This window comes from Xyrauchen texanus, chromosome 14, assembly GCF_025860055.1.
Source record: "Xyrauchen texanus isolate HMW12.3.18 chromosome 14, RBS_HiC_50CHRs, whole genome shotgun sequence".
Lineage (NCBI taxonomy): Eukaryota > Metazoa > Chordata > Actinopteri > Cypriniformes > Catostomidae > Xyrauchen > Xyrauchen texanus.
In genome coordinates this window covers 3,497,304-3,521,094 of record NC_068289.1, presented here as the reverse complement: position 1 = coordinate 3,521,094, position 23,791 = coordinate 3,497,304, and the positions used below count along the sequence as shown (strand labels likewise).

The 23,791-nt window shown below is 38.4% G+C and overlaps 1 protein-coding gene across 3 annotated transcripts in view; it reads right to left on the bottom strand.

The window, feature by feature from the left end:
* Window positions 1-23,791, bottom strand: part of LOC127654605 (tomoregulin-2-like) — an 86,241-nt gene that overhangs the window by 33,474 nt on the left and 28,976 nt on the right. For 2 of the 3 annotated variants that reach the window (XM_052141828.1, XM_052141829.1), the window contains exons 3-4: window positions 14,391-14,520; window positions 3,229-3,255 (exon numbers count right to left, since the gene is read on the bottom strand). In XM_052141828.1, the coding sequence (XP_051997788.1) occupies window positions 3,229-3,255; window positions 14,391-14,520 (157 nt within the window). The remainder of the gene's footprint in view (window positions 1-3,228; window positions 3,256-14,390; window positions 14,521-23,791) is intronic. The other variant, XM_052141830.1, reaches the window with a different exon arrangement.

Here is a 23,791-nt window from a genome sequence, read left to right as displayed (position 1 = left end):
TCCAGGGTTTTACCAAAAGTGGCATTTTGGAAAGTCATATAGACACAAACACAGCCGTTTAAAGGGATTAAAATCTCTTAAGAGAAAGCGCTTTAACACACACAGCGTCTGTAGGAGAATACGGATGTGTCCATGTTAACACATAAGTGAAGCACTTATATGTTTTTGAAGAGTGCGCATGTGCAATTGTGCTCAAGTGCGTCGGGGGAATCCTGAAGTCTGATGCAAAGGGAAACCTCATTATTACAGTGCAATGTGTCTGTTGCAATTACATAGTGCAAGCAGCTTTCTTGTCTTCAGCAGCTTTCATGCATAAAACATCTTTCTGATGTACATGTAAATGAGCTATAATTATAATTTGATATCCGCAGAAGTTATATTCCACATAAACATAATTAACGAGAGCTCGTTGGACCAACGGATGTGGGACATAGTTTCTATGGTTTCAGGAAACAATTATCACTGGCTAGTTAATTTGTCCAACGATACATCGAACTGTGGTGGTTAAGCAGTGAGTTACGTAGCTGTACGGGAAACACACCCCAGTCCGATTTAGCAGCATTACGTCAACCAATGGGTTGAGATAGGGGTGGGACTATCTGTTTGACCATCCAATGGCTCAAGGGTAACTGTTATGGAAACCTGTTTGAATTTTTTGTAATTCCATTACACACTTTAATCAGGTATTGCTCAGTACTGTATTAGTCTCAGTGAACAGCTTAATATACATGTAGCTTCTCATACGATGATGTTATGTGGAACAGATATGAAGCTCAGAGTCAGTGGTTCTGAAGAGCTTCAGGGGTCTCTGTGTGTTTTGCCGTAAGTGTCCAGAGACCTTAAAGCCCAGAAGGCAAGACATATGATTTATCTGGAGGCATTAAAATACATTTGATTTTTATCACACTGATGGTGCTGTGCTTACCTCTCCCTCTCTCTGGTCATTGGTCCATCTATAAACTGCAATCATTTCTTCCTTCCCTTGTCCAATTTTTGTCATCCCACCTTTCTCTTCCTCCTGTGCACTTATCTTTTACTTTATCAGACTTCCATTTCTCTTTCTCTCTGCCTTCCTTTCTCCATTCAATTTATCGATGCTTACATTCTCCCTTATCATTCCTCTTTTGTCTCTCTATGTTTTCTACTCTCCCCACATAATTTTGTCTTCTGAACCCTCCCTGCTTCCATCTTGCTTTTGTTTTGGTCTACAGAGCTCTGCTCTCATCTACTAACAGCTATTGTTCTAAGAATTATCTATTTGGGTTTGCATGACTATTGGTAAACTATTTAGTGACTCACTTATATTTTCTTTCAGCCTCTGGGATGGCAAGTGGTTAGTTTAACACCGTGTCCTAACTACACGCGACGCGACGCCGCGACGCGATAAAAGGTATCTTTTCCATGTTAATCACAGTTTTTGTCCTAACCAGACGCAACGGCGACACGCGAAGTTTCTAATTAAGAAACGGTTCCTATTTCTGCGACGTCGCGGCTGACAGATCCGCCCACACAGAGATCTCATTGGATGGAAGTTCTGCGTCTCATTAATATTTAATCATCAAACCTGGACGACGAGGAACTGACTGTCGAAGTTCAAAGGCATTCAATTCTCTACGATAAATCCCACAAATTCCACAAAGACGTCAGGAAAAAGGATTCCGTCTGGAGAAGTATAGCTGAAGCATTGAATACACATGGTAAGTTAAGTTTAGACTTTCATCTACAGCGAATGAATGAATGAATGAAGCATTTAGCTATAGTAGGCTACTAAAGACGCATCAACCTGTGTAAAACAAATTCCGCTTTATTTTCAATATAAAGTAGAGTGAATAGGCATGACGATTTGTGTCCCTGTATCCAGGGGTGTCATTCCAGACAATCTACTGAAATACAGGCAGGGTGGGGAGTCACAATGACAGTATAGTATTAAAATTGTTTCATTTGAGTTTGAATATAATTTTCCTTCCATCCATAATAAAGCGACGGGCTGGATATGAATTTCCCTATGAACAAGATCGAATAAACTGATTGTCATATGAAGAAATTACACTGGTTATTTTTATTACTGGTGGTACACATTTTAGTTAAAAATAGGTCACTGTGCCACAAGCGATAATGGATTTGAAAGCATATAATATAGCGTTCAAACTGAATTCTATGCAAACATACAACTGTACTTCATAACAAAATTAGTCAATGAGTATATTTTGTTAATGTTTTGATTTTTAATAATGTTATTTCTTGATTTGATTATGTTCTTACCCATTTCCAATGCGAGTGCGGGCCAGCAGTGCGCTTTCACAGAGAGACTCCGCCCACACGCTGTTCTGAATGGCTGTGATTTTTGATTGACGTGTGGCGTCTCACAGTCGCGTCGCGTCTAATGTGGACAGACACACTTGCTGTCGCTGGAATTTTATCGCGTCGCGTGTAGTTAGGACATGGTGTAAGAATGGTGTGAAATCATTTTGTGGGCATTTGGCCATCTGTTTTTGACACTGTGACAGTCTATGGACAGTGGAATTTTCCTCCTGCTGTCACCATGTATAGCGCAAGCGCATCTGTAGTCATGTGGCCCACGAATAGGTGACAAAGACCCAACATGTCAACTCATGGCAACCCCTAACATCTACACATTTGTAATGGCATATTTGGTCTAGAAAGTTGAGCTCTGTTGCTTTGAAATAACATGATATCAGCCCGTTTAATATAATGTTGATGAATAAAACCCTTCATAAACAAATGTACCAATCTGTGCTTGTGCAAGCTGCTATTCGCATAAAACGCACAACCGCCATAACTGTCAAAATAACAACCATAATAACCACTATCGTGCAGGGAGATGTTACGGTTATACTGCTCAGTTAGCAGATGTGGCTATGGTGGTCACGAGGGACAAATAAAAGGGCTGACTGGAAGAAAGAGAGATTAAATCAAAGACAACTAACACATTTCAAGTGATGCTAATATACAGCTTTAGTTGTGTCAGTAAGACATCACACTTTGGGGAGAAGAGTGCAATAATTTCTTTTCTCTGAACAATACGTGAGTGGGTGTAATTGAATATCACTTTCAGTGGGTGGCTTGAGGAGCAGAGCAGATGATGGCTGACAGACTGAGAGGAAGTGAGAGTGTGTTTATGAGCATCATCTGGGGAGATGTGTAATTAGCAGGATGCGCATATTTAGGTGTCTACTGTAAATGGGAATGTTTTTAGAACTTTCTTACCTTCATCTCCTGATCCTGAACCAGCACCTGTAAAACACAAAAGCAGCTCGTTAGATCAACGTCTAACAATGTATTTGTGTTGGGACACACCATCCCAATATTGTGTTCAGAGATGTATGTATTGACACTTGAACACTGGAAGGACCAAAATTGGACCTGTGACCCATCAGGTCTGAGGTGAGCTACACAAATGCGGCAAAAGGGAGATATTACTAATGTCCTCTCTCTCTCTCTCTCTCTCTCTCTCTCTCCCCCTCTCCCTTTCACAGAAATACTGCTTTCTGATATACAACAAGAAGGTCCAGGTCTTCAGGGTTTGTTGTCACAATATTTTGTAACTTGACTTAAAAATGGAGTATTAAAGTATCATGATGTTACTGATATGTATGTAACTACAAACACACGTTCTCAATAGCTATAATAAGCTCTTTATTTCTTAAGATTCTACATTTTATGTAACAAGCTGACCACATTGTCCAGTGGTGAAAACATCTTTCAAAAAGCATTACATTAAATCAAACATACAGAACCATACACACACACATACAGAAGGACAAACTCATTATTTTTATAACATTTTTGGAATTGCCAGACAATTATTTTCTTGACTCACAGACATGTCACGCACAACCTGTCTTTGACCATCTGAGAGATACACTCTGGCCATCTGGACATGCATAGCTCAGTTTTGGGCTTACAAAAGTTCAAAAATGTTAAGTCTATATAGGTCAAAACACTTTCGGCTGTTTATCTGCTGTACTTTATAAGCTTATAGAGAAGAAGATTATAGTGAAGTGGTCTTACCCAATTCAGGGGTGAATTGAATTCACTGAACAGTTCTGAAACTTTTGCATATGGTACATGAACATGCATCTTATTCACTAACCGCTTTTCATCTAACCAGGTGCTAAATGTGCTGGAATATCATTGCGGCATGAATATTTATGTAAATTAAGACATCGTTCTTTTCAGCGAAAACAACGCAAACACGCTATCTTATTTCATATTGTGCCTTTATCACAAAACTCACAATTTGCTGTAGTTGCACTATTTCTCCCTCTATTTCACCGTCAGACTGGGACGGGGCAACATGACTCCATAAAGTCATGGAGACATTTGATTTTTTTTTTGTGAATTAACAGGCTGTACAACAACTACAACTTCACTCACTTATACTTTTGGACCCAGCTGAATATTATTTATTATTGTCCAGTCAAGCTTATTATTAGAGGTCAAGCCCCGAAGGGGCGAAAGACTTCTATTGTTTTTGTTAGTTTTCTTATTATTATTTAGGGGTCAAGCCCCGAAGGATTATTGTTCTTTTTCCGCTCTTGAAGCTCTGGCAGCCCATAGAACCAATTGCGGAAAAGTTATAAAATTTGGCACACAGATAGAGGACAGGTGGATAGCGTTTTGGCGCACTGCCCCCTACTGGTCAGGAGATAGCAAAAACTGATTTTTTTGCTTATAACTCTTGAACTCTTTTGCCGAAAATAACGAAAAAATTGTCTCTTTAGATCAAGTGCTACATACTGAGTCGAATGATACCACATTTTCCTATGTCGGCCATTTTAGAAGTCGGTCATTTTGCAGTTAGTCATAAAATGCTGTATTATACAAACAACTTGGTGTATCATTACGAAGCTCGGTATAAGTCTTTGGCACCATGCTCTGAAGGGACTCAAACATTTTCGGGACAGCGTCACCCTGTGGCAAAAAATCATGATGCAATTTCTAAAACCGCTAATAGCTTTTGACTCCTTTTTCCTACTGTTTCTGTGGTTTATGCTGAGAACAACAATACCAATTATGTCATGATTGAGCAAACTTCCTGTCCACCATTATTAAATGTTTTGAAAATCTACTTTTTCGAACTCCTCCTAGACTGTTTGTCTGATTTGCATCATCTAGAGGCACTCACGACAAAAGGTTATTGTTCCCAAACTTTTGATAAACCACACCGTTTTCAAATGGCACTTCAACGAATTCTACGAAGAACATGCAAAATTGAACTTGAGGCTGTATCTCTGCAACGCTTTGAGGTATTGGGATGAAACTTGGTACGTGTCATCTCCATTAGGCCCTGAGGTTACCTGCAGCATTTTGGCACACTGCTCCCTACTGGTCAGGAGATAGAAAAATTGTTATTTTGGCTTATAACTCTTGAACGCTTTCATGCATGTTAACCATCATGCCCAGATTGTACCTCAGCAGTTTTAACAAAAAATAAATAAAGAGAACTTGGCATAAATTAAGGAATATAATATCCTGTAAAACTGTAAGAGTTGGCACAAATTTTTTTCTTACTACTCTGCATTGTAAGATTCTCCTCAGTTCTGCTCAGTACATTACAGTAGAACAAGTACTGTTGGGTTTTCTCAAATGATCAGAACAAGTGTCATGAACGTGATACAGTATATGCAGTACACACTACAGTACATAGCTCTAAACTGCAGAGAATGTAATGTAGTATAGAAGCCCTGTAGGTTGCCTTCTTCTCCAAAATATGCTTTTCAGTTACTGTAGTTACTGTAGCTACCTGTTTTCTTGTCTAAAGTTTTGCATAAAAGATAGATGTAACCGTTAAACAATTTGTTGCCCAGCATTACTGTACCATGGACAAGAACAGTCAACAGAAATAATGAAGAGCAATTATCATTGTTTTACTGCCCCTTTATCTTCTACTTCTACCTTCTTCTGCTGTCTCTGTGCCATCCATGTCTTCAAACAAGGTTAGAATCCATTTTCAAAAGCACATAATCGCCTGTGGTCATAAACCTGAAATTCTGACTGGTCTGTGAAGAATTTAGCTACTTATTGTTTACACAAGGAGAAATGTGTGTTAACTGAGTTCAGGCTTTGATGCCTCGAGGGAATTATTTTAAGTGACTTTCTGAATGAGATCATGGTTAAACCTGTGCCAAATAAAGGTATTTTTGTGCAGAGTTTTGCTGAAAATAAAATATGTGAAAACAGGTAAATTGTGTTTAAAGTTTTGAGAAATGTGTCTTTGTATTGTAATGGTTAGGGACATTTGGCCAATAGAATATTTTTTATTGTGTTGTGCAAATGTGTGAACATGCACCACTTTGCTTTCACAATGCTTGTGAACTGCTCTGAGATTGCTGAAAACACTGATTTTCAGTATAAAATCTAAGCTCTGTAGGTCCACACAATGCAAGTTGTCATAAAGACAACATAAAAGTTGTCCAGTCCAGTGGTTTAATCCAAGTCTTCTGAAGCGATCCAATCAGTTTTAGATGAGAACAGACCAAAATATTACTCCTTTTTCACTGTAAATCTTGACATAAGCAGTCTCCTTGGCGATCATGATTTCAAGCTGCCTAGAGACTACAATGGCAAGAGGTACAGTTAAAAAAGTTACATCTACACCCATATCAATCACACCAAACAATCTATAAGATCGCATAAGACATGCATTAAACCACTGGAGTCTAATGGATTACTTTCATGCTGTCTTTATGTGCTTTTTGGAGCTACACAATTGTGGTCACCATTCACTTGCATTATATGGATTTAAAGAGCTGAAATATTCTTCTAAAAATCTTCATTAGTTTTTGCCAGTAGAAAGTCACACATCTGGGATGGTATGAGAGTAAAAGAAGAGATCATTTTTGGGGGCCTGGGTAGCTCAGCAAGTATTGATGCTGATGTGACGCTCCTGTTCTGACCGCTCCGTACGGGACTCGAACTGACGTCTCCGGCGTGGGAGGCGGGTGCTCTAACAAGGAGGCTAGTGTCAGTCGCTAGTGCACCTCTTGAGGTCAGGAGAGTGAGGTTTACACAATGCACAGCTATCTACCAGCTGGCTCCCGTTACACTGACTACCACCCCTGGAGTCATAGGTTTGAATCCAGGGTGTACTGAGTGACTCCAGCCAGGTTTCCTAAGCAACCAAATTGGCCCAGTTGCTAGGGAGGGTAGAGTCACATGGGGTAACCACCTCATGGTTGAGATTAAGAGGTTTTCGCTCTCAATGGGGCGTGTGGTGAGTTGTGCGGACTAACTGTCTCAGAAGCGAGGTGAGTAACCGCGCCACCACGAGGACCTAGTAAGTATTGGGAATTGGGCATTCCAAATTGGGAAGAAAAGGGGATAAAATAAATTAAAAAAAGATAAGAGAATTTTCATTTTTGTGTAAACTATCCATTTAATGAATTTCCCCCTCAATGTTTAAGAATAAAATAATTATAAGGTATAAAGAATAACAAATCAAGAACTATAATTAGCTAACCTTGCAATCTCAAGAACGAAGACAAAAATTCATACATGTATTAAACGGAAACAAGAAATTTGTCCTGAGGTATCAGGGTCAAAAGTTAAAAAAGTGGAAAGCCTTAAACATACTCTAAAATTCATGAAGATCCCCTATTACATAAAAAAAAAATATTTCACAGTGATGCTGGAAGAGTAAAGCGAGATGAACAGTCTGTTTCTCCACACACTGCTTCCTGTGAGACTGGCCTCTGCTGAGACTGCTGGCACAGAACAATGACAGCAGTCTTATTTAGTGCAAGAGACCTCTGTTCCTCACACAGAGGTATCAGCAGGTTACATATCTTCTCTGCCTTTCCCTTTTATCTGGGAGAATATGAGATGAGGTGACTTTGCACTTTCCTCTGGCTCCTAGGAAGTTGTGGGTTGAGTGGAGTGGAGCTCTAGGCTCCGTGGCAGATGGTTTCTGTCAGCAGAGACACACGCAGCTGTCATTTAACACACCATGGCTGCTGTTACGACACTCAATTAACAATATAAAGAACAGCGAGCTTGACTGACATGTGAGCATCAGGTAACATATTGGTACCAGATAGGGATGTGCAAAACGCATTATTTCAATATCGACAAGTCTGTGGGATGCCTGAGCAACTAGTCAACTAATCAACAACTTTATCTTAAGGAAGTCACGTATAAGTAAGGCCCCGATCAGACACGTTTCTCATTAAAAAACAACTAGATGAAGCGCAACAGAATGGAAGAGTGTAGGTGTCTCGAGATTTTAAAAAAAGTTGGACTAATGACAATTAAGTTCAGTTAGGAAACTCTACATGGCACAGCTGATAGGTTGAACAGGTGCACCTCATTCTACGCACCCAACCAGGTGCTTTTTCCTTGTGCCAAAACATATAAAGCTGCTACTAACCTCATGCAATACACCGGGAAATGGTTACAGCAGTGCAGTATGTGTAGCGGTCTCGTCCTGTGCGGTCTCAAACTGGTTTCTAAGTTCCAAGTCCAGGAAAATATCTCCATCAACTGAACTCAAGCTCCGACTCCGACACCCCTGGACAACGAGTGCCCATAACCAAGCCAAAGAAAGATGGTAACACATATGCTGCATTGGTACCATCTATCCTCCAGCTGTAACAAAAACCTTGACACATCTTCAAATAACTATCCAGTACAATCCATAGATTGTAGCACTGGAAAATTGCCCCATGAAGCTTCTTTGGCTGGCCACGTTGCCACCTGGTTTTCCAATCAAATCCCAGCGACTTCAAAAAGACATTGCTCTGCGTTCAATCTGGCTTCAGCATCCAGGAATGGAGGGTGCACATGGACTAACTATTATGTATTGTACTATTATATTGGGTGGAAGTAGCGGTTTTAAACATATCATCAATATTTGAATGTTTGTACATAAATTAAGTATTGTGAAGTTGAAAAGATTAAGTAGTGATTAATATGACAACCGTCAGTCCCCTAGCTGGTAACTGCAGCACGAATATAGATCGCACTATATTTGGAGTGTGACACCAGGCAATAAAATCTCACCTAGCTTCGGAGAGCATAGAGATACATCGCTTTATACTATCTTTACACCCAGGTGGCACAAAATCTGCATCTGAAGTGGCATGTGGGGTGGCAGTGGCTCAGTTGGTAGAGCGGGTTGGCCACTAATCGCAGGGTTGGTGGTTCGAATCCTGGCCCACACGACTCCACATGCCGAAGTGTCCTTGGGCAAGACACCGAACCCCAAGTTGCTCCCAATGGCAGGCTAGCACCTTACATAGCAGCTCTGCTGTGATGGGTGTGTGAATGGGTGAATGAGTCAACAGTGTAAAGTGCTTTGAATACTGATAAGGTTAAAAAGGTGCTATATAAGTGCAGACCACTGACTTTAAGTCTGATCAGATCAGGCATAAATGCATTTAACAATTGTTTGAGGCTGACCTGATGTTGCATTTAATGTATACAGAACCAAAAAGTCTACACCTTTTTTTGCACACGTTTGCACGTGCACTTTATGTAGAGATTTTATTTAGTCTGTGTAGTCTCATGTGGTTCTGTGTATGTCCTATGCTGTTTTATGTAGCACCATGGTCCTGGAGGAACTGTGAACTGTACTAACTTTATATGGTTGAACAACAATAAAAACCACTTGACATGACACTTGACCTTGGCGTTTTACTCAGATTTGATGATGCACAAAGCAGGCTCACTCAGCTGTGTAAAGGCACTTTAGACAATATTCAGACAATATTTATTTAGCCTACTACCTCCCCCAATTTAAAGATGCAGCTCTTCTGGCAGGTTGGCTATTCAGACTTAAGCAGCCTACAGCCTAGCCGCTGAATCCCTTCTCTTGCCCTGGCTGTAAATCTTTCATGTCTTGAACTCTACACCATCATAATTGTGTGTCTGTTGGGTGAGGTATAGCAAGGCAAACTGATCACCTTGTATGTGACGTTCAAGCATTAATCAATATTATTATAAAGGTCACTATTTGATTCCCTATATCAATAGTAGTATCGACTCATAAACATATTGTTTACAAAAATAAACATATTGTTTATCTTCCAAATCAGGTAAATAATAAGACCACTGGCACCTCCTAAATCTTCTATTTATGAATGCAGCTGCCAAAATATGAGGTCAGGGATGGCTAATGACCTCCTCTTATGACCTGCCTGAGCTATTCTCATACACTGTGCTGGTTTTTCTATTCCCGCTTCAAACAACCATCATTATATTTGCATTTAGTCATTTATTTAACTTGTAATTTGAAACCCAACTCTTTAGCCTCCCTAGCTGGCACTCATTTCCATCTATGACTGAAGGATCCCAACATCATTAGTTTCGCCCATCTGTCATCAGGCATTTCTGAATGGGAAAAACATATTCCCCAAAGGCAAAGCTAAACGTTTAGATCTCTTGCTAACTGGTTCGATGCACATCGGTCAAGGTTTGGTGTTTTTTATGATCACACAACAGCTCCAGGGTCGCCGCTGGCCGGGGGTGGTTTCAGGGTGGTTTCAGGTTCAGGACAGCTGGTGGACTTTCTGGTGCCCTCCTAGGTTAAGATGACGCCCCCCTAGGGAGTCGGTGCCCTACGCAGACTGCGTAGTCTGCTTATTGGGAGCGGCGGTACTGGGAGAATCCATATGCAAACTCTTTCATTCAGCCTTCTTTAGACCTCATACTTAGATTTCCTGACTACTATTAACATACTGTACTTTTACCATTCATAAAAGGACATGCCATGGTATATCAATTGGCATAGCTCATAGTAACACAGATTTTGTCCTCTTTCGCCATGTCACGATACATGCGATCCTGGTACTCCACCTTGCCTCGGATTCTCTCTTCCTTCCAGTGACAGGAACCCATGACGAATTTGTGGTTTTCCTCCAGCTAATCAACCATAAATCAAACATTTTTATTTTAAGTTTGTAGCAGAATGCACAAAAAGATATCCATCTAAATGTGTATGACTTTAGCAGCAGAGAGTGTTTTAAAGCTGATACATTTAAAGACACAACCTAAAAAAAAACACACACAAATTAAGGAAATAAATATCGATAATCTAGTTGTTGGATGACTAGTTCCATCCCTAGAATCGGGTTTTAAAACAGGTACAAAGAATTAATGAATAATACTGATATTCCTATCGATCCTTAGGGGTAACCGTATATGGGAATGTATTTAGAATGTGGTATTCACTGCTGAGCATGTGGATAAAATGACTTCAATAATACTTTTTTCAAATATGAACCTTAAGTCTGCAGAGAAAAGCTACTTTAGCACTAGGTGGAGTGTGTTTAGGCAGAATGGCTATTTTAACCTCAATTTCCAGAGTCCTCTCTACAGTTACGCACCACTAAGCTAATGGTTAGCTGCCCTGCTGCCACACTGAAAACTCAATATTAGCGCTGGTCCATCTCCTTAATCAGCACATTATTCACACTGATCTTAAAACAGCACGTGGGTGAACTCAATACCATTTGTGAGGTAAATAGCCCACTTATCAATGCCAGAGAATTGGGAGAAGGATATGCCCAGCAGTCCTTCAGAGCAAATCTAAGCAATATGTGATGGAGGAGAGGTTTTATGCAGTAATAGATTTACAGGGGAATAACCTGATTTAAACAGTCAGTATTGGAAGTGACTGTTGATGAATGTTATTGTTACAGCTAATGTTTGGAAAAAGCCCATATGACTTTATTTCTTTCATAGAGCACAAAAGCAGATGTTAGGCACAATTCACTTTCAATTCATGGAAAACCGATGCAATAAATGTGAATGGTGGCTGAGGCTGTCATTCCCTAACACTCTGACAAAACTCCCTTTGCGTTTAATGTTCAACATGAGGATTAATAAATGAACTATCTTGAAGTGAGGGGTTTTAGTAAAAGTCCAAAGTGGCCAACATGATGCTTCAGACACCATGCCATTTTGGCACATGCAGAATTGGTTTCAGCACCATGGACAGCTGCAACACACAGGCGCAATACAAATAGCAATTCCTGAAGAAGGCAATTGGGGAAGAACCGAACAAGGCAGACATTAGTTTCCACTATACAACTAAATAAAATGAGCTTTTAATACTTCTCTGGTTACTACAATCAATGTTTGTTTCCTGGTGCTTGAGGCGACTCACTTTCAGTTATTATACTGATGTATGAATGAAGATAGTGGAGACAAGCTGAAACCAGTCTACAGAGAAAAAGAAAATATCTGAGTGTGATACACTTCACTTATCTCTGTAGCTCTGTTTGGTGCTGGATCATTTGCCAGGGAATTAGTGGAGAGGAGATCAGTGTCAAAGAGTTAGATGAGCTGGTACAAACATCAGAACTGTGAAACAGTCCTCAGCATGAGTGAGGGTCCTGGGATGAACATGTGAAAACCTTCTAGGGCTCTGGGAGGGTCAACTATCAGCCAATGTTGGTATTTTGGTTTGATCTCATTTAAAGGTCTTTTTAAGAGAAGTACACTCAGCAGGGATCAGGCGAATTCAATTTCTGTTCAACCAAATTAAAAGACTAATTTAGTCACATAATGACTTGTGTATTAAAGTACTATCCGTCCATCCGTCCATCCATCCCGCAATGCAATTTCCCCACAACGCTTGTGTGAATAACAAACATAGCATCCAAAAAACTATTCTCTGTTACTTCGATTTATATCCAGATATTCCTGAGTTGTTGCTGTTTTTGTTTTCGTAACTTTCTATCGCATCCTGCAGCGGAATTGCGCTGTAATAGTGGGGTTTACCTCTTGCATAAAACTCCAGTATTCCCCATATGCATATATGTGTCGTGAATGTGAAGGGCAGTCGATATTTTACATTGGTGTGTATATAAATGGGTTTAGTTTATAGTGTATGTCCTATTCCCACTGTAATCCAAGAAATGTTGAATTCTTTCTACTGTGTTGACTTGTTGTTGCGTTCCATCTTATGACGTTTGTTATCTAGTCTGTTCACAAACATGTGCACTCTTCAAACACCCATCAGAACGCCACTAATGTGTTTACATGGCCACATAAGCTGTGCTCTCGAATAGAAACCTATGTGTGTTAAACCGCTTTCTCTTAATCCCTGAAATGGAATAATAATATTGATGTTCAGAATGCAGCTTTCACCAAAGACACTGGAATAAATCGTTTTCTAAAGTGCATGCTAACGTGGTCAGTGTTGTTAAAAAGGCTGTTTCAATTAGCACTTCCTAGGTAGACCTAGTCAATGGATTCGCTAATGTTTGGGCAGTCTGAAAGATATTCAAAAACTTTTGAGGCACTTATACACTTATTAGTGAATACACAAGATCACAAGCACAACTGTATATAGATGGTTTTGTTTATAGAGTTGTATCAGTCAGGTTCTTAAACTGAGTCCAGTCTGATCTGGACTCAATGTATGAATATACAGTACAAAAAATGGACAGAAAGGAAACCACATAGAGACAGACAGCCAAACAGAGAGATGATGAGAGATGATTTTCAGTGCCACCATTCAAGCTTCAGAGAGACAAACAATTTTCTGGTTTTCTGCTGCCTGTTTTACTAAATTAGCTTTTACCATCCAGAACACCTACAGACAGGTACATTCTCACACACATTCAGCCATAGATAGGAAACAATATCCTGCTGTGATTGAATTATGACTTTACCCACAAACACACACACACACACACACACACACACACACACACACACACACACACACACACACACACACACACACACACACACACACACACACACAAACACAAACATTTCATTCTGTAGATGCACTATACACACAAATGCTCTCTTCCCACACACTCACTCTCTCTCCCTAGAGATCATTTTTAATGGTTTCAGTGTGTTTAGACACTGTTTAATGGAGTCTGATTCAGCAACTCCCAGAGCACCAAACATCTGCTTTACCCTCAGCAATACACTTATCTTATTGACCGCAGGACACACTTCTAAGCATTAATAAGATATTTGACTGATCTGCAACACTAAATGCACAACACTCACTAATAATGATCAACATCATATAACAGGAAAAAGGAGGATGCTTTCTGAACTTTTTTGATTCACTTTTATTCTGTGCTGTCATTGGTCATCTACATGGAGAGAGAAATCCCTGAATGAACACAGTTTTCTGTCCTGTTTCTTATTAAAACAGGAATTTGGGGCTGGATGCATCGAAGGGCTTGCCCTTTTCATGGGGTCCTTAATGTAAAGTGTGCTTGGGTATTATTTTTTACAAACGTGACTAAAACATTTTTGAATAGCATGAGTCTGCATATGCTTCAGACCTCAGAGGTAAATAGGTCTAAATCTGATAACTTTATACTCTCAGTTACTGGGCGATTAGGCTATGGATTAAACTTCAAGAGACATCCACCACAACAGAAGACTGAACGTACCGGCAGGGCAGGATCCTTCAGAGACCATCAGAATCTCAGTCTGTTGCTTGCAGGCGTCTCTCAGAAGAAAACACTCATTTTCATAATTTTCATTGTTAGAGCCGCACACAGGAACATAGTCATTGTTGCACTGAAAACAAGAAGAGATTTAATCGTTATAACATTTCTGATTTCCCCAAATTCAAAGCTTATAAATTGGCAAAGGAAATACAATCATAAATTACAATATATTATTAAAAAATACACCAAAACATACACATATTAATGTAATTGGGCCTTGAACACGAAACACTACTAGAACAGATTTCTGTTTATAACTTACGTAACCTGTTGATACGCCCCCTTTTTAAGCACAAACCATGAAAATGACACACCTGAACTTAAATGGTCCCTTTGGAGTTTGGACACGGTTGTAGTATCTTTTGAAAGAAGACACTTTGGGCTTTATTTACCAAGTTTCAGAATTAATATATGTTGTTAATTTTTAAAGTTAGAGAAGCTGAAGTTTATAGTAATGGAAATATTTTGTGCTGAACGTGTTTTTATAATCTAAAAAAACAATAATAAAAGTGCGAAGACACCCCAGAAATAAATGTTCTCAAAGTCACGAGTCTAAAGAAGTTACGTTTCAGATTTGAAGATGATCGAATAATAAATGAGTTCCTGCAGCTTTAATCTCTGTAAAATCTCTGGAAGTGTTCAGAGTAAAATTAAGGCTCCGCCTCTCAAGACGACACTAAATCTGACGGCACTGCTCGACTATTATGAATAAAACAGACTTTGGAGATGGGCTGGTTTTGTTTATGAGACTCTAATATATCAGATCATAAACAGTTTTACAACATGAATGCTGCTTAGATTGCAGTTTGTTGAAGAACGATGATGAAGGAGAGATCTCATGTAAACAATGGAGAATATTTCAATATTTCACACATTTATCACTTTTATGGACAAAAAGTGCGATTGGATGTTTTTCAATGAACACTTGTCATGGACGATTGACCCAAGTGTGTTGAACTGGATTCATCTGGCGATCGTGTTTTCATAATAAAGGTATGAAGTCCCGTTTTGATATTGCATGTTTTAATTTGTACTCCTGCACAAATAACTCAATTGCTGTTTCTGGAGTCTTGCTATCGTGAAACAGAGATCAGATATCAATGTTGAACCCTTTGACCTTTGAAAAGATGCATCATTTTTTAACATTCATTACATTTATAGACGGTAAATTATATATTAAATGAAAGCAGAGTGATGTCACTACCGTGTGCGGGTGATTGCGTATCAACAGGTTAAACCCATTCTTATGTAAATTCTCCCAGGGTAATAAAGGAACAGTTTATGCAAGAATGTCTGACATATGATACACATAAAAAATGGTTAATATTGTGTTTTATGAATAAGGCCCATTATGCCAATGGCATGTTGTTTCAGAGAGTTCCTTTACCCTAGTATCGGCCACATTATGCCAGCTCATTGACAAGCAGCATCTCCTATCAGACTGTTCAGTTTATAAATATGCATTCCTGTTTTAGCAGCACCTCTTTATTTTAGGGTTTTGGATGAGCTAACAGCAGGGAATACAGAGAAGAGAAGTGATGTGAATGTGAATGAAGCTACTATGAGGGCTGCCAGCTACACTGTCCACGTTCCCAAACAAGCAGAAAAAAAGATTCTCATAGCGTAAGAAAACACCAGGGAGGGATAACACAAAATGTGGGCAAAACAGAACGACTGTTTCCTAAAAACATAAAGAGACTTCAAAAATTGGAACATAAATGGTTAACTTGGCCATAATAATATTGCAGAATTTGTCTCTGACACAGAAAACGCAAATGCGATTCATGATTTATTGCATATGTTTGGATGATATGAATGGAGACAACCAAAATAATAATACAAAAATAATAATTCAGTGCCAAAAGACTGATCAAAATGTAAATCTCTTTGGGTAAAACCCAATAAAGTTGAACTTTGTGAGTCAGTTCTAGCTCACAACCATTGGGTGGCCTTGTGGCGAATGAAGCGATTCCAAACCTCATGGAGGTATTTTGGAAGATTATAGTATGACTCCACCACACACACACACACACACACACACACACACACACACACACACACACACACACACACGTAACTGGACACACAGAGGGTTTGTCTGGAACCTGGGGAGGCAGGTACAGTGCAGAGCTTTAGTGGACTGTCACCTCATATGTTGGCTGAGGGACTATGTGGCAGTTGCCCAGCTGGTTGGCAAGGGTCACGAGAATAACTGTGCCCATTGATTCTGGAGCAGGATTTGTACTCGCTGTTTTGACAGCTCAGAAGCAATATTATGCAGGATGAGAGAGCTCTGAGCCAAGATTGGCAACAGATCCAGAGTGAGGGGGAGTGAAATAGGAGAAAAAAGGAAAAGCTGGGTCTACAGGAGGTTGGTTATGGGATGGATGGATAAAAACATGGATGGGTGAGTGGAAAAGGGCAAAAGAAATGCAGGAGTGAATATACACTCACCTAAAGGATTATTAGGAACACGATGCCCAATTGGCACTAAGGGGCCTAAAGTGTGCCAAGAAAACATCCCCCACACCATTACACCACCACCACCAGCCTGCACAGTGGTAACAAGGCATGATGTATCCATGTTCTCATTCTGTTTACGCCAAATTCTGACTCTACCATCTGAATGTCTCAACAGAAATCGAGACTCATCAGACCAGGCAACATTTTTCCAGTCTTCAACTGTCCAATTTTGGTGAGCTCTTGCAAATTGTAGCCTCTTTTTCCTATTTGTAGTGGAGATGAGTGGTACCGGTGGGGTCTTCTGCTGTTGTAGCCCATCCGCCTCAAGGTTGTGCATGTTGTGGCTTCACAAATGCTTTGCTGCATACCTCGGTTGTAACGAGTGGTTATTTCAGGCAAAGTTGCTCTTCTATCAGCTTGAATCAGTCGGCCCATTCTCCTCTGACCTCTAGCATCAACAAGGCATTTTCGCCCACAGGACTGCCGCATACTGGATGTTTTTCCCTTTTCACACCATTCTTTGTAAACCCTAGAAATGGTTGTGTGTGAAAATCCCAGTAACTGAGCAGATTGTGAAATACTCAGACCGGCCCGTCTGGCACCAACAACCATGCCACGCTCAAAATTGCTTAAATCACCTTTCTTTCCCATTCTGACATTCAGTTTGGAGTTCAGGAGATTGTCTTGACCAGGACCACACCCCTAAATGCATTAATGAGAAATTGAACAGGTGTTCCTAATAATCCTTTAGGTGAGTGTACATGGATTGATTGTGTTTCAACAGTTCAGTAACAAGAACTTAAGCAAAGGATAACGTACAGTCATCCGGTCGTTATCGCATACTTTTAGGGCCCAGAGATTGATATAGATATTCAGAAATATCAGACTGATAGATTGCGCAATTAACCAATCAGAATCAAGTATTCCAGAGAGCCATATAACAATATCAAGTACACTTTAGACACAATATATGCAGACATTTTGTATATTTTTGCTCTGCCAAAAAGAACAGTCACAAAACCAAAGAACAAGAACTGGCAACCTGTCTGGAATGCCACAAACACAAGCTGAAGCTGTCAGAAATCGCCCTCTATCCACTATATATTATAGTGCACTATTTTGGGTGTCGGCCATTTTGGAGCTGATTGAATTCTGAGTTCCCTACAAATGGTCCTAGTTATCACCCACAATGCACTCTGATTTCGAGTGTCCAGCCGATGTACATTTGCCGACACTATATTGCCAATTTCCCCACCGCAGGGAGGACTGACAAGCTGGGAAAGAGAGTGCGAGAGGAAGAGAGAGAGAGCGACGCCAGTTTTCAGCTTCCTTCATTCCTGCAATCTTTTATTTCATGCATGCTGTGGTGTTTTAATTTTTGACAAATAATTACCTGATTAAAATAACAGAATAAAATACAGACATCCAAAATCATACAGATTAATTTTTGCAATTTATTATTTATTTATACAGATTAAATTATATTAGATGAGGTAATAGTCCATATTTAGTTTGCCATTACTGCCAAGTGATTTCTTTCTTCACTGAGGGGGAATTATTGTTCATTTAGAAGAGTGGAAATTATTCAAATATCATGTGTAGATAACATATTCATCAAATAATCAATGGAATTTGTGTCCGATAACTTTTGGACTGTGTTTTAGTCACATGAAGGTGCTATGCGCACATGTCTCTGTGCTCGGGATACTAAACATGATAAATAAATACAATAATGTACACTTGTTCAAATGTGTTTATTCTTGTTTTTCAGTTTTCTATCATTATGTCATTATATTTATCATGATTATCATTTATTATAAAATTATTATTTTATTATATGTATAATTATTATGGAATATATAGATTACACATGACAAACTGAATGACGATTTATTGTATATACCATTATATAATAATAACAACAAGTATTATTATTGTTGTTTACATTTATGCATTTGGCAGACGTTTTTATCCAAAGTGACTTACAGTGCACTTATTACAGGAACAATCCCCGGAGCAACCTGGGGTTAAGTGTCTTGCTCAAGGACACAATGGTGGTGGCTGTGAGGATCGAACCAGCAACCTTCCGCTTACCAGTTATGTGCTTTAGCCCACTACGCTAACACCACTCACCATTGTTATTATTAGAGTGCTGATCTGGTGCAATCACTACCTTTCACTATATAGGACATCGTGCAAGTGAGTGATTTCGGACACAGCAACAGATAAATTGAGTGATATAATAAAGTAAGGTGTTCCAGTGCTGTTACACTAAATATCAGCACTCCTGTAATTCCCGTTTCCAGTGCAATTACTCTAAATATCAGCACTCCTGGTATTCCCCTTTACAGTGCTGTTACACTGGTATTCCCCTTTCCAGTGCTGTTACACTAAATATCAGCACTCCTGGTATTCCCCTTTCCAGTGCTGTTACACTAAATATCAGCACTCCTGGTATTCCCCTCTCCAGTGCTGTTACACTAAATATCAGCACTCCTGGTATTCCCCTTTCCAGTGCTGTTACACTAAATATAAGCACTCCTGGTATTCCCCTTTCCAGTGCTGTTACACTAAATATCAGCACTCCTGGCACTCCCCTTTTCCAGTTAGATTTAAAAGGAACGGAACTAAATGTTGTTTCATTTTCAATATGGTCCGTTGCCATTTATTCCTTACATAATATGAGCTGATGAATTTATTTATATGAATAAACATTTGTACATAAGTTTGTTATGGAGTAATGGTTAAAGATATGGGTCGATAACTGAAAGGTTGTAGGTTTGAACATCGTAAGGCAATCCATGAGTTAGCCCTTGAGCAAGACCCTTAACCCAGATTATTCCAGGGGAAATATTCTATAGATCACTTTGTATAACAAGTACTAATAACCAAATGGCCCAAGGAAATGAATGACAGAATGGGAAAAAGACAGGCTCAACAATAATGACAGTGTTTTGGGCCAGTTAATGGAACTGTCTGACTCCATTTTCACTATCTTTGATTGATAATGTGCACGTGCACTTAAGCCTATTTGGTTTTGTGTGATGTTTGTAGAGTAATGTTGTTGCAAACTCTGCTGATTAAAACTTCTCACAAATGTAAAGCCATCTAGCTTGAGGTTAGGTTTTTGCGAAATAGTGAAAGTGACTTGTGTGTTTATGAGTCATGGAGATACATTATAGCTGTGTAATTTTAAGCTTCTATCGGCAATAAAAAAAAAAGGATGAAAATAGTATTTATAAAAAACGTAAAACATTTTTTGGCTCATGCTAAAAATAAAACGTGTCATTTTTGAGGGTGGGTGGTGGGTACAGTGAAAATGCTGGCATGCAATGCAAGTAAAAACTGCAGCTCAATAGTGCCAGCAATTAATAAATACATATAATCCTTATTGTCCCATACATATTCTCATCCAACAAAGGTCAAATGAAGCTCGAGTCCTCTTTGATACAAATATTCTACTATTAGCACACCTGAGATACAGCTAAAGATGGAGAGGGAAATAAAGTATTGAGTGAAGGCGAAGCACAACTGAGACAGCAGAAATAGTCAAATAAATGCAAGAAGAATGAGAGCGAGAAAAATGGATATTCTACAACTGTTAGTGTTCACTCAATCTTTAGTCATGGCATGATGCAATAGTGAGAAATGCTGCCCAGCCCTAGGCAGCCCCATCATATGCCCTGTGAAATGCCGGATTTTCAGATCCCCTGCAGTTCGGTCCTTTTAAACGTGCCTCTTGTGGGACAGTAGGCCATTAAATCTCTGTCTTTGAGAAAGAGGAACTAGTGTGATTATGATGGAATTAGGTGATTGCAATAAACACACACTGAAAGTTAAAAGAGCTGGAGGTTCTGATCTGCCTTCAGCTGTCACAAAAAACAGCTTTGCACTTGCATGTATGAAAAGTTGGATTAAAGCAGCATTTCAATGAAAAAAAACATGTTAGCGATACAATATACATACACCGTAAATTAATTCATTTGAGTTGTGGTGATAATACCATTGTGTGGGCTCAGAACAGAAGAAACATATGTGTAATTCTGCATCTTGACAGTAAAACAGCATTTCAATGTTTACATTCATGCATTTAAATGACATTGTTATCCCATGCAACTTACATTCAACACTTTATCTGTACGTGTGTTTCCTGGCAATGTCCTCGCTATACCTTGTGCTGTGCGCTACTAGTTGAGCTACAGGAACACATACAAACAAAGTCAGCTTAGCTTAGATGTCTTTTAAGGGACTCGCCAATTATTTGGCATCCCTGAAAAGTGAATCTGTAAAGCGCTTTGCAGAATTCCTTTCCTCTTGTGCATGCTTATTCGATTCAAAATGCCATTGTACTCTGCAGATATAGTATTTTGCAAATGCAGCACAGGGAAATATTATTCATTTAATATAAAATTATTAGTTAAGTGGAAAAAAGTAAATAATAGTTGAGTAAACCAATTTCTCTATTTTGGGAAATTATTTATCTGAATTTTTTTCTGAATATATTTTATGTTTTTAAGCTTTGATGACAGTTCAAGAGCGACTGTTAAGGTAATTATGAGAAGCTTAAAGATAATTAAACAAAAACCCTGTTGATTCATTGATTGATTTCTAGCACCAGTTTTGCCAATGAACAACATGAAAAATCCTAGCACACGCTCCACATGGATCCTCCTTCCGTTGCTGAACATGGCTTGTAAAAAAAAAAATTATCTGTATAGAACGTTTCTTAAAAAAAGAACAGAAGATGCAGAGTGCAGATATAAAAAATATAAAAACAAACTTGTATTAATTATAAGAAGACAAAAAAAGGATTATTATACCAATCTGATAGATAAAAGTAAAGGCAATATCAAAAACACATGGGGTGTAATAAATACAGTCATGCATAAAGGTAGGGCCAAAGTTATTACTCCCGATTTTATAACCAAGAATAACTCAGATAAATATGTGACAGAAGAAACTGCAAATGAATTTAATAATTATTTTGCAAATATTGGCTCAAATTTAGTACAATACATCCCAGACGAAAATATTGATGGTAGTATTATTCCACATAGTGTAAACAGCATTTTCCTTGAGAGGGTACAAGCGAGTGAAATTTTGAAAATTGTTTATGAATTTGCAAATAAAAAGTCAAATGATTATATAGATATGAATATGTCACTGATAAAGCAAATAATAGACGTTATTGTTGAGCCTTTTACTTATATTTGTCATTTGTCATTCACTACAGGGAAATTTCCAGAATGTATGAAGATGGCCAAAGTGGTTCCACTTTTCAAAAAAGGAAATATAAATGATGTTTCGAATTATAGACCCATATCTCTGTTACCACAGCTATCTAAAATCTTAGAAAAATTATTTGTGAATAGATTAAAAAAAAATTTGGATTAAAATGAATTGTTAACAAATAGTCAATATGGATTTCGCTCAAATCATTCAACTGCAACAGCAATTTTGGAATTGGTAGAAGAAATAACCAATGCTATGGATAAGAAATATGTTACTGTAAGTGTCTTCGTGGACTTGCAAAAAGCGTTTGACACTTTAGACCACGAAATATTATTGATTAAATTATATAAATATGGTATAAGAGGTATAGTTCATCAGTGGGTCAGAAGTTATTTAAAAGACAGAGAGCAGTTTGTTGAAATCAATAGCATAAAATCAAGAAATTGTTCAATAAATTGTGGAGTACCCCAGGGATCGGTACTAGGTCCAGTACTTTTTCTTCTTTATGTGAATGATATAGAAAATGTTTCTAAGTTACTAAAATGTATTTTGTTTGCGGATGATACTACTTTATTTTATGCTGGCAAAAATATAAATGAGGTATTACAAGTTGTAGAATATGAGTTTGGGAAAATTATTAGATGGTTTAATGCCAATAGACTGTTCTTAAATATCAGTAAGACAAAATTTGTGATTTTTAGTTGTATAAAAATGGATTTAGATGTAGCATTGTCAGTACAAGGAGTACAGATTGAAAGGACTCATGAATTTAAGTTTTTAGGTGTTGTGATTGATGAACAGTTGACATGGAAATTCCATATTGACCAGGTTAAATCTAGGGTATCCCAAATTATAGCTGTGTTACATAAAGTAAAATAATCTGTTAATAAATGTGCCTTAATTTTGTTATATAATTCATTGATTGTTCCACATCTGACCTATTGCATTGAAGCATGGGGAAGTGCAAACAAGACTTATATAGAACCTGTATTTAAATTACAAAAACGTGCCATTCAGCGTTGTAAATGGAAGTGAATATAGGGCCCACACAAATCCAATATTTATACAGTTAAAAACTTTAAAATTCAATGACTTATTAGAATATAGCCTTCTAAAAATAATGTATAAAGCTCATCTGAAAACATTACCTGATAAATTGCAAAATAGATTCATCAAGAGAGTTAGTACATTTAATTTAAGAGGAACTGAAGTCTTTCAGAAACTTGAGTTTAGAACAAAATTAAAGGAAAGATGTGTCTCAGTGCAAGGTGTCAGTCTGTGGAACAATCTAAATAGTGAAATTAAAACTTCAACATCGTTTTTTGTTTTTAAGAAGAGTGTAAATGCATTACTAATAGAAAAATATAATGCATTTATTTAGCAGGACAATGTGATATTTGATTTATGACCTTGCATAGGTGCTGCAAAGTAGATGTGTGTTGTAAGCGTACCTTTTTGGAATTGTAATTCAACTTATGTTGATAAGGGGCAGATATTATAAGTTTATCTTCTTTTTGCTCCTTTTCATTTATTTTTCAAAAGAATGAAATAAATATATATGAATGAATGAATGGACAGAGCAAATGGACGCACAATGGCTTTTGACAATGAAAATGACCAAGGCTACAGTTATTTATATTTGTGTG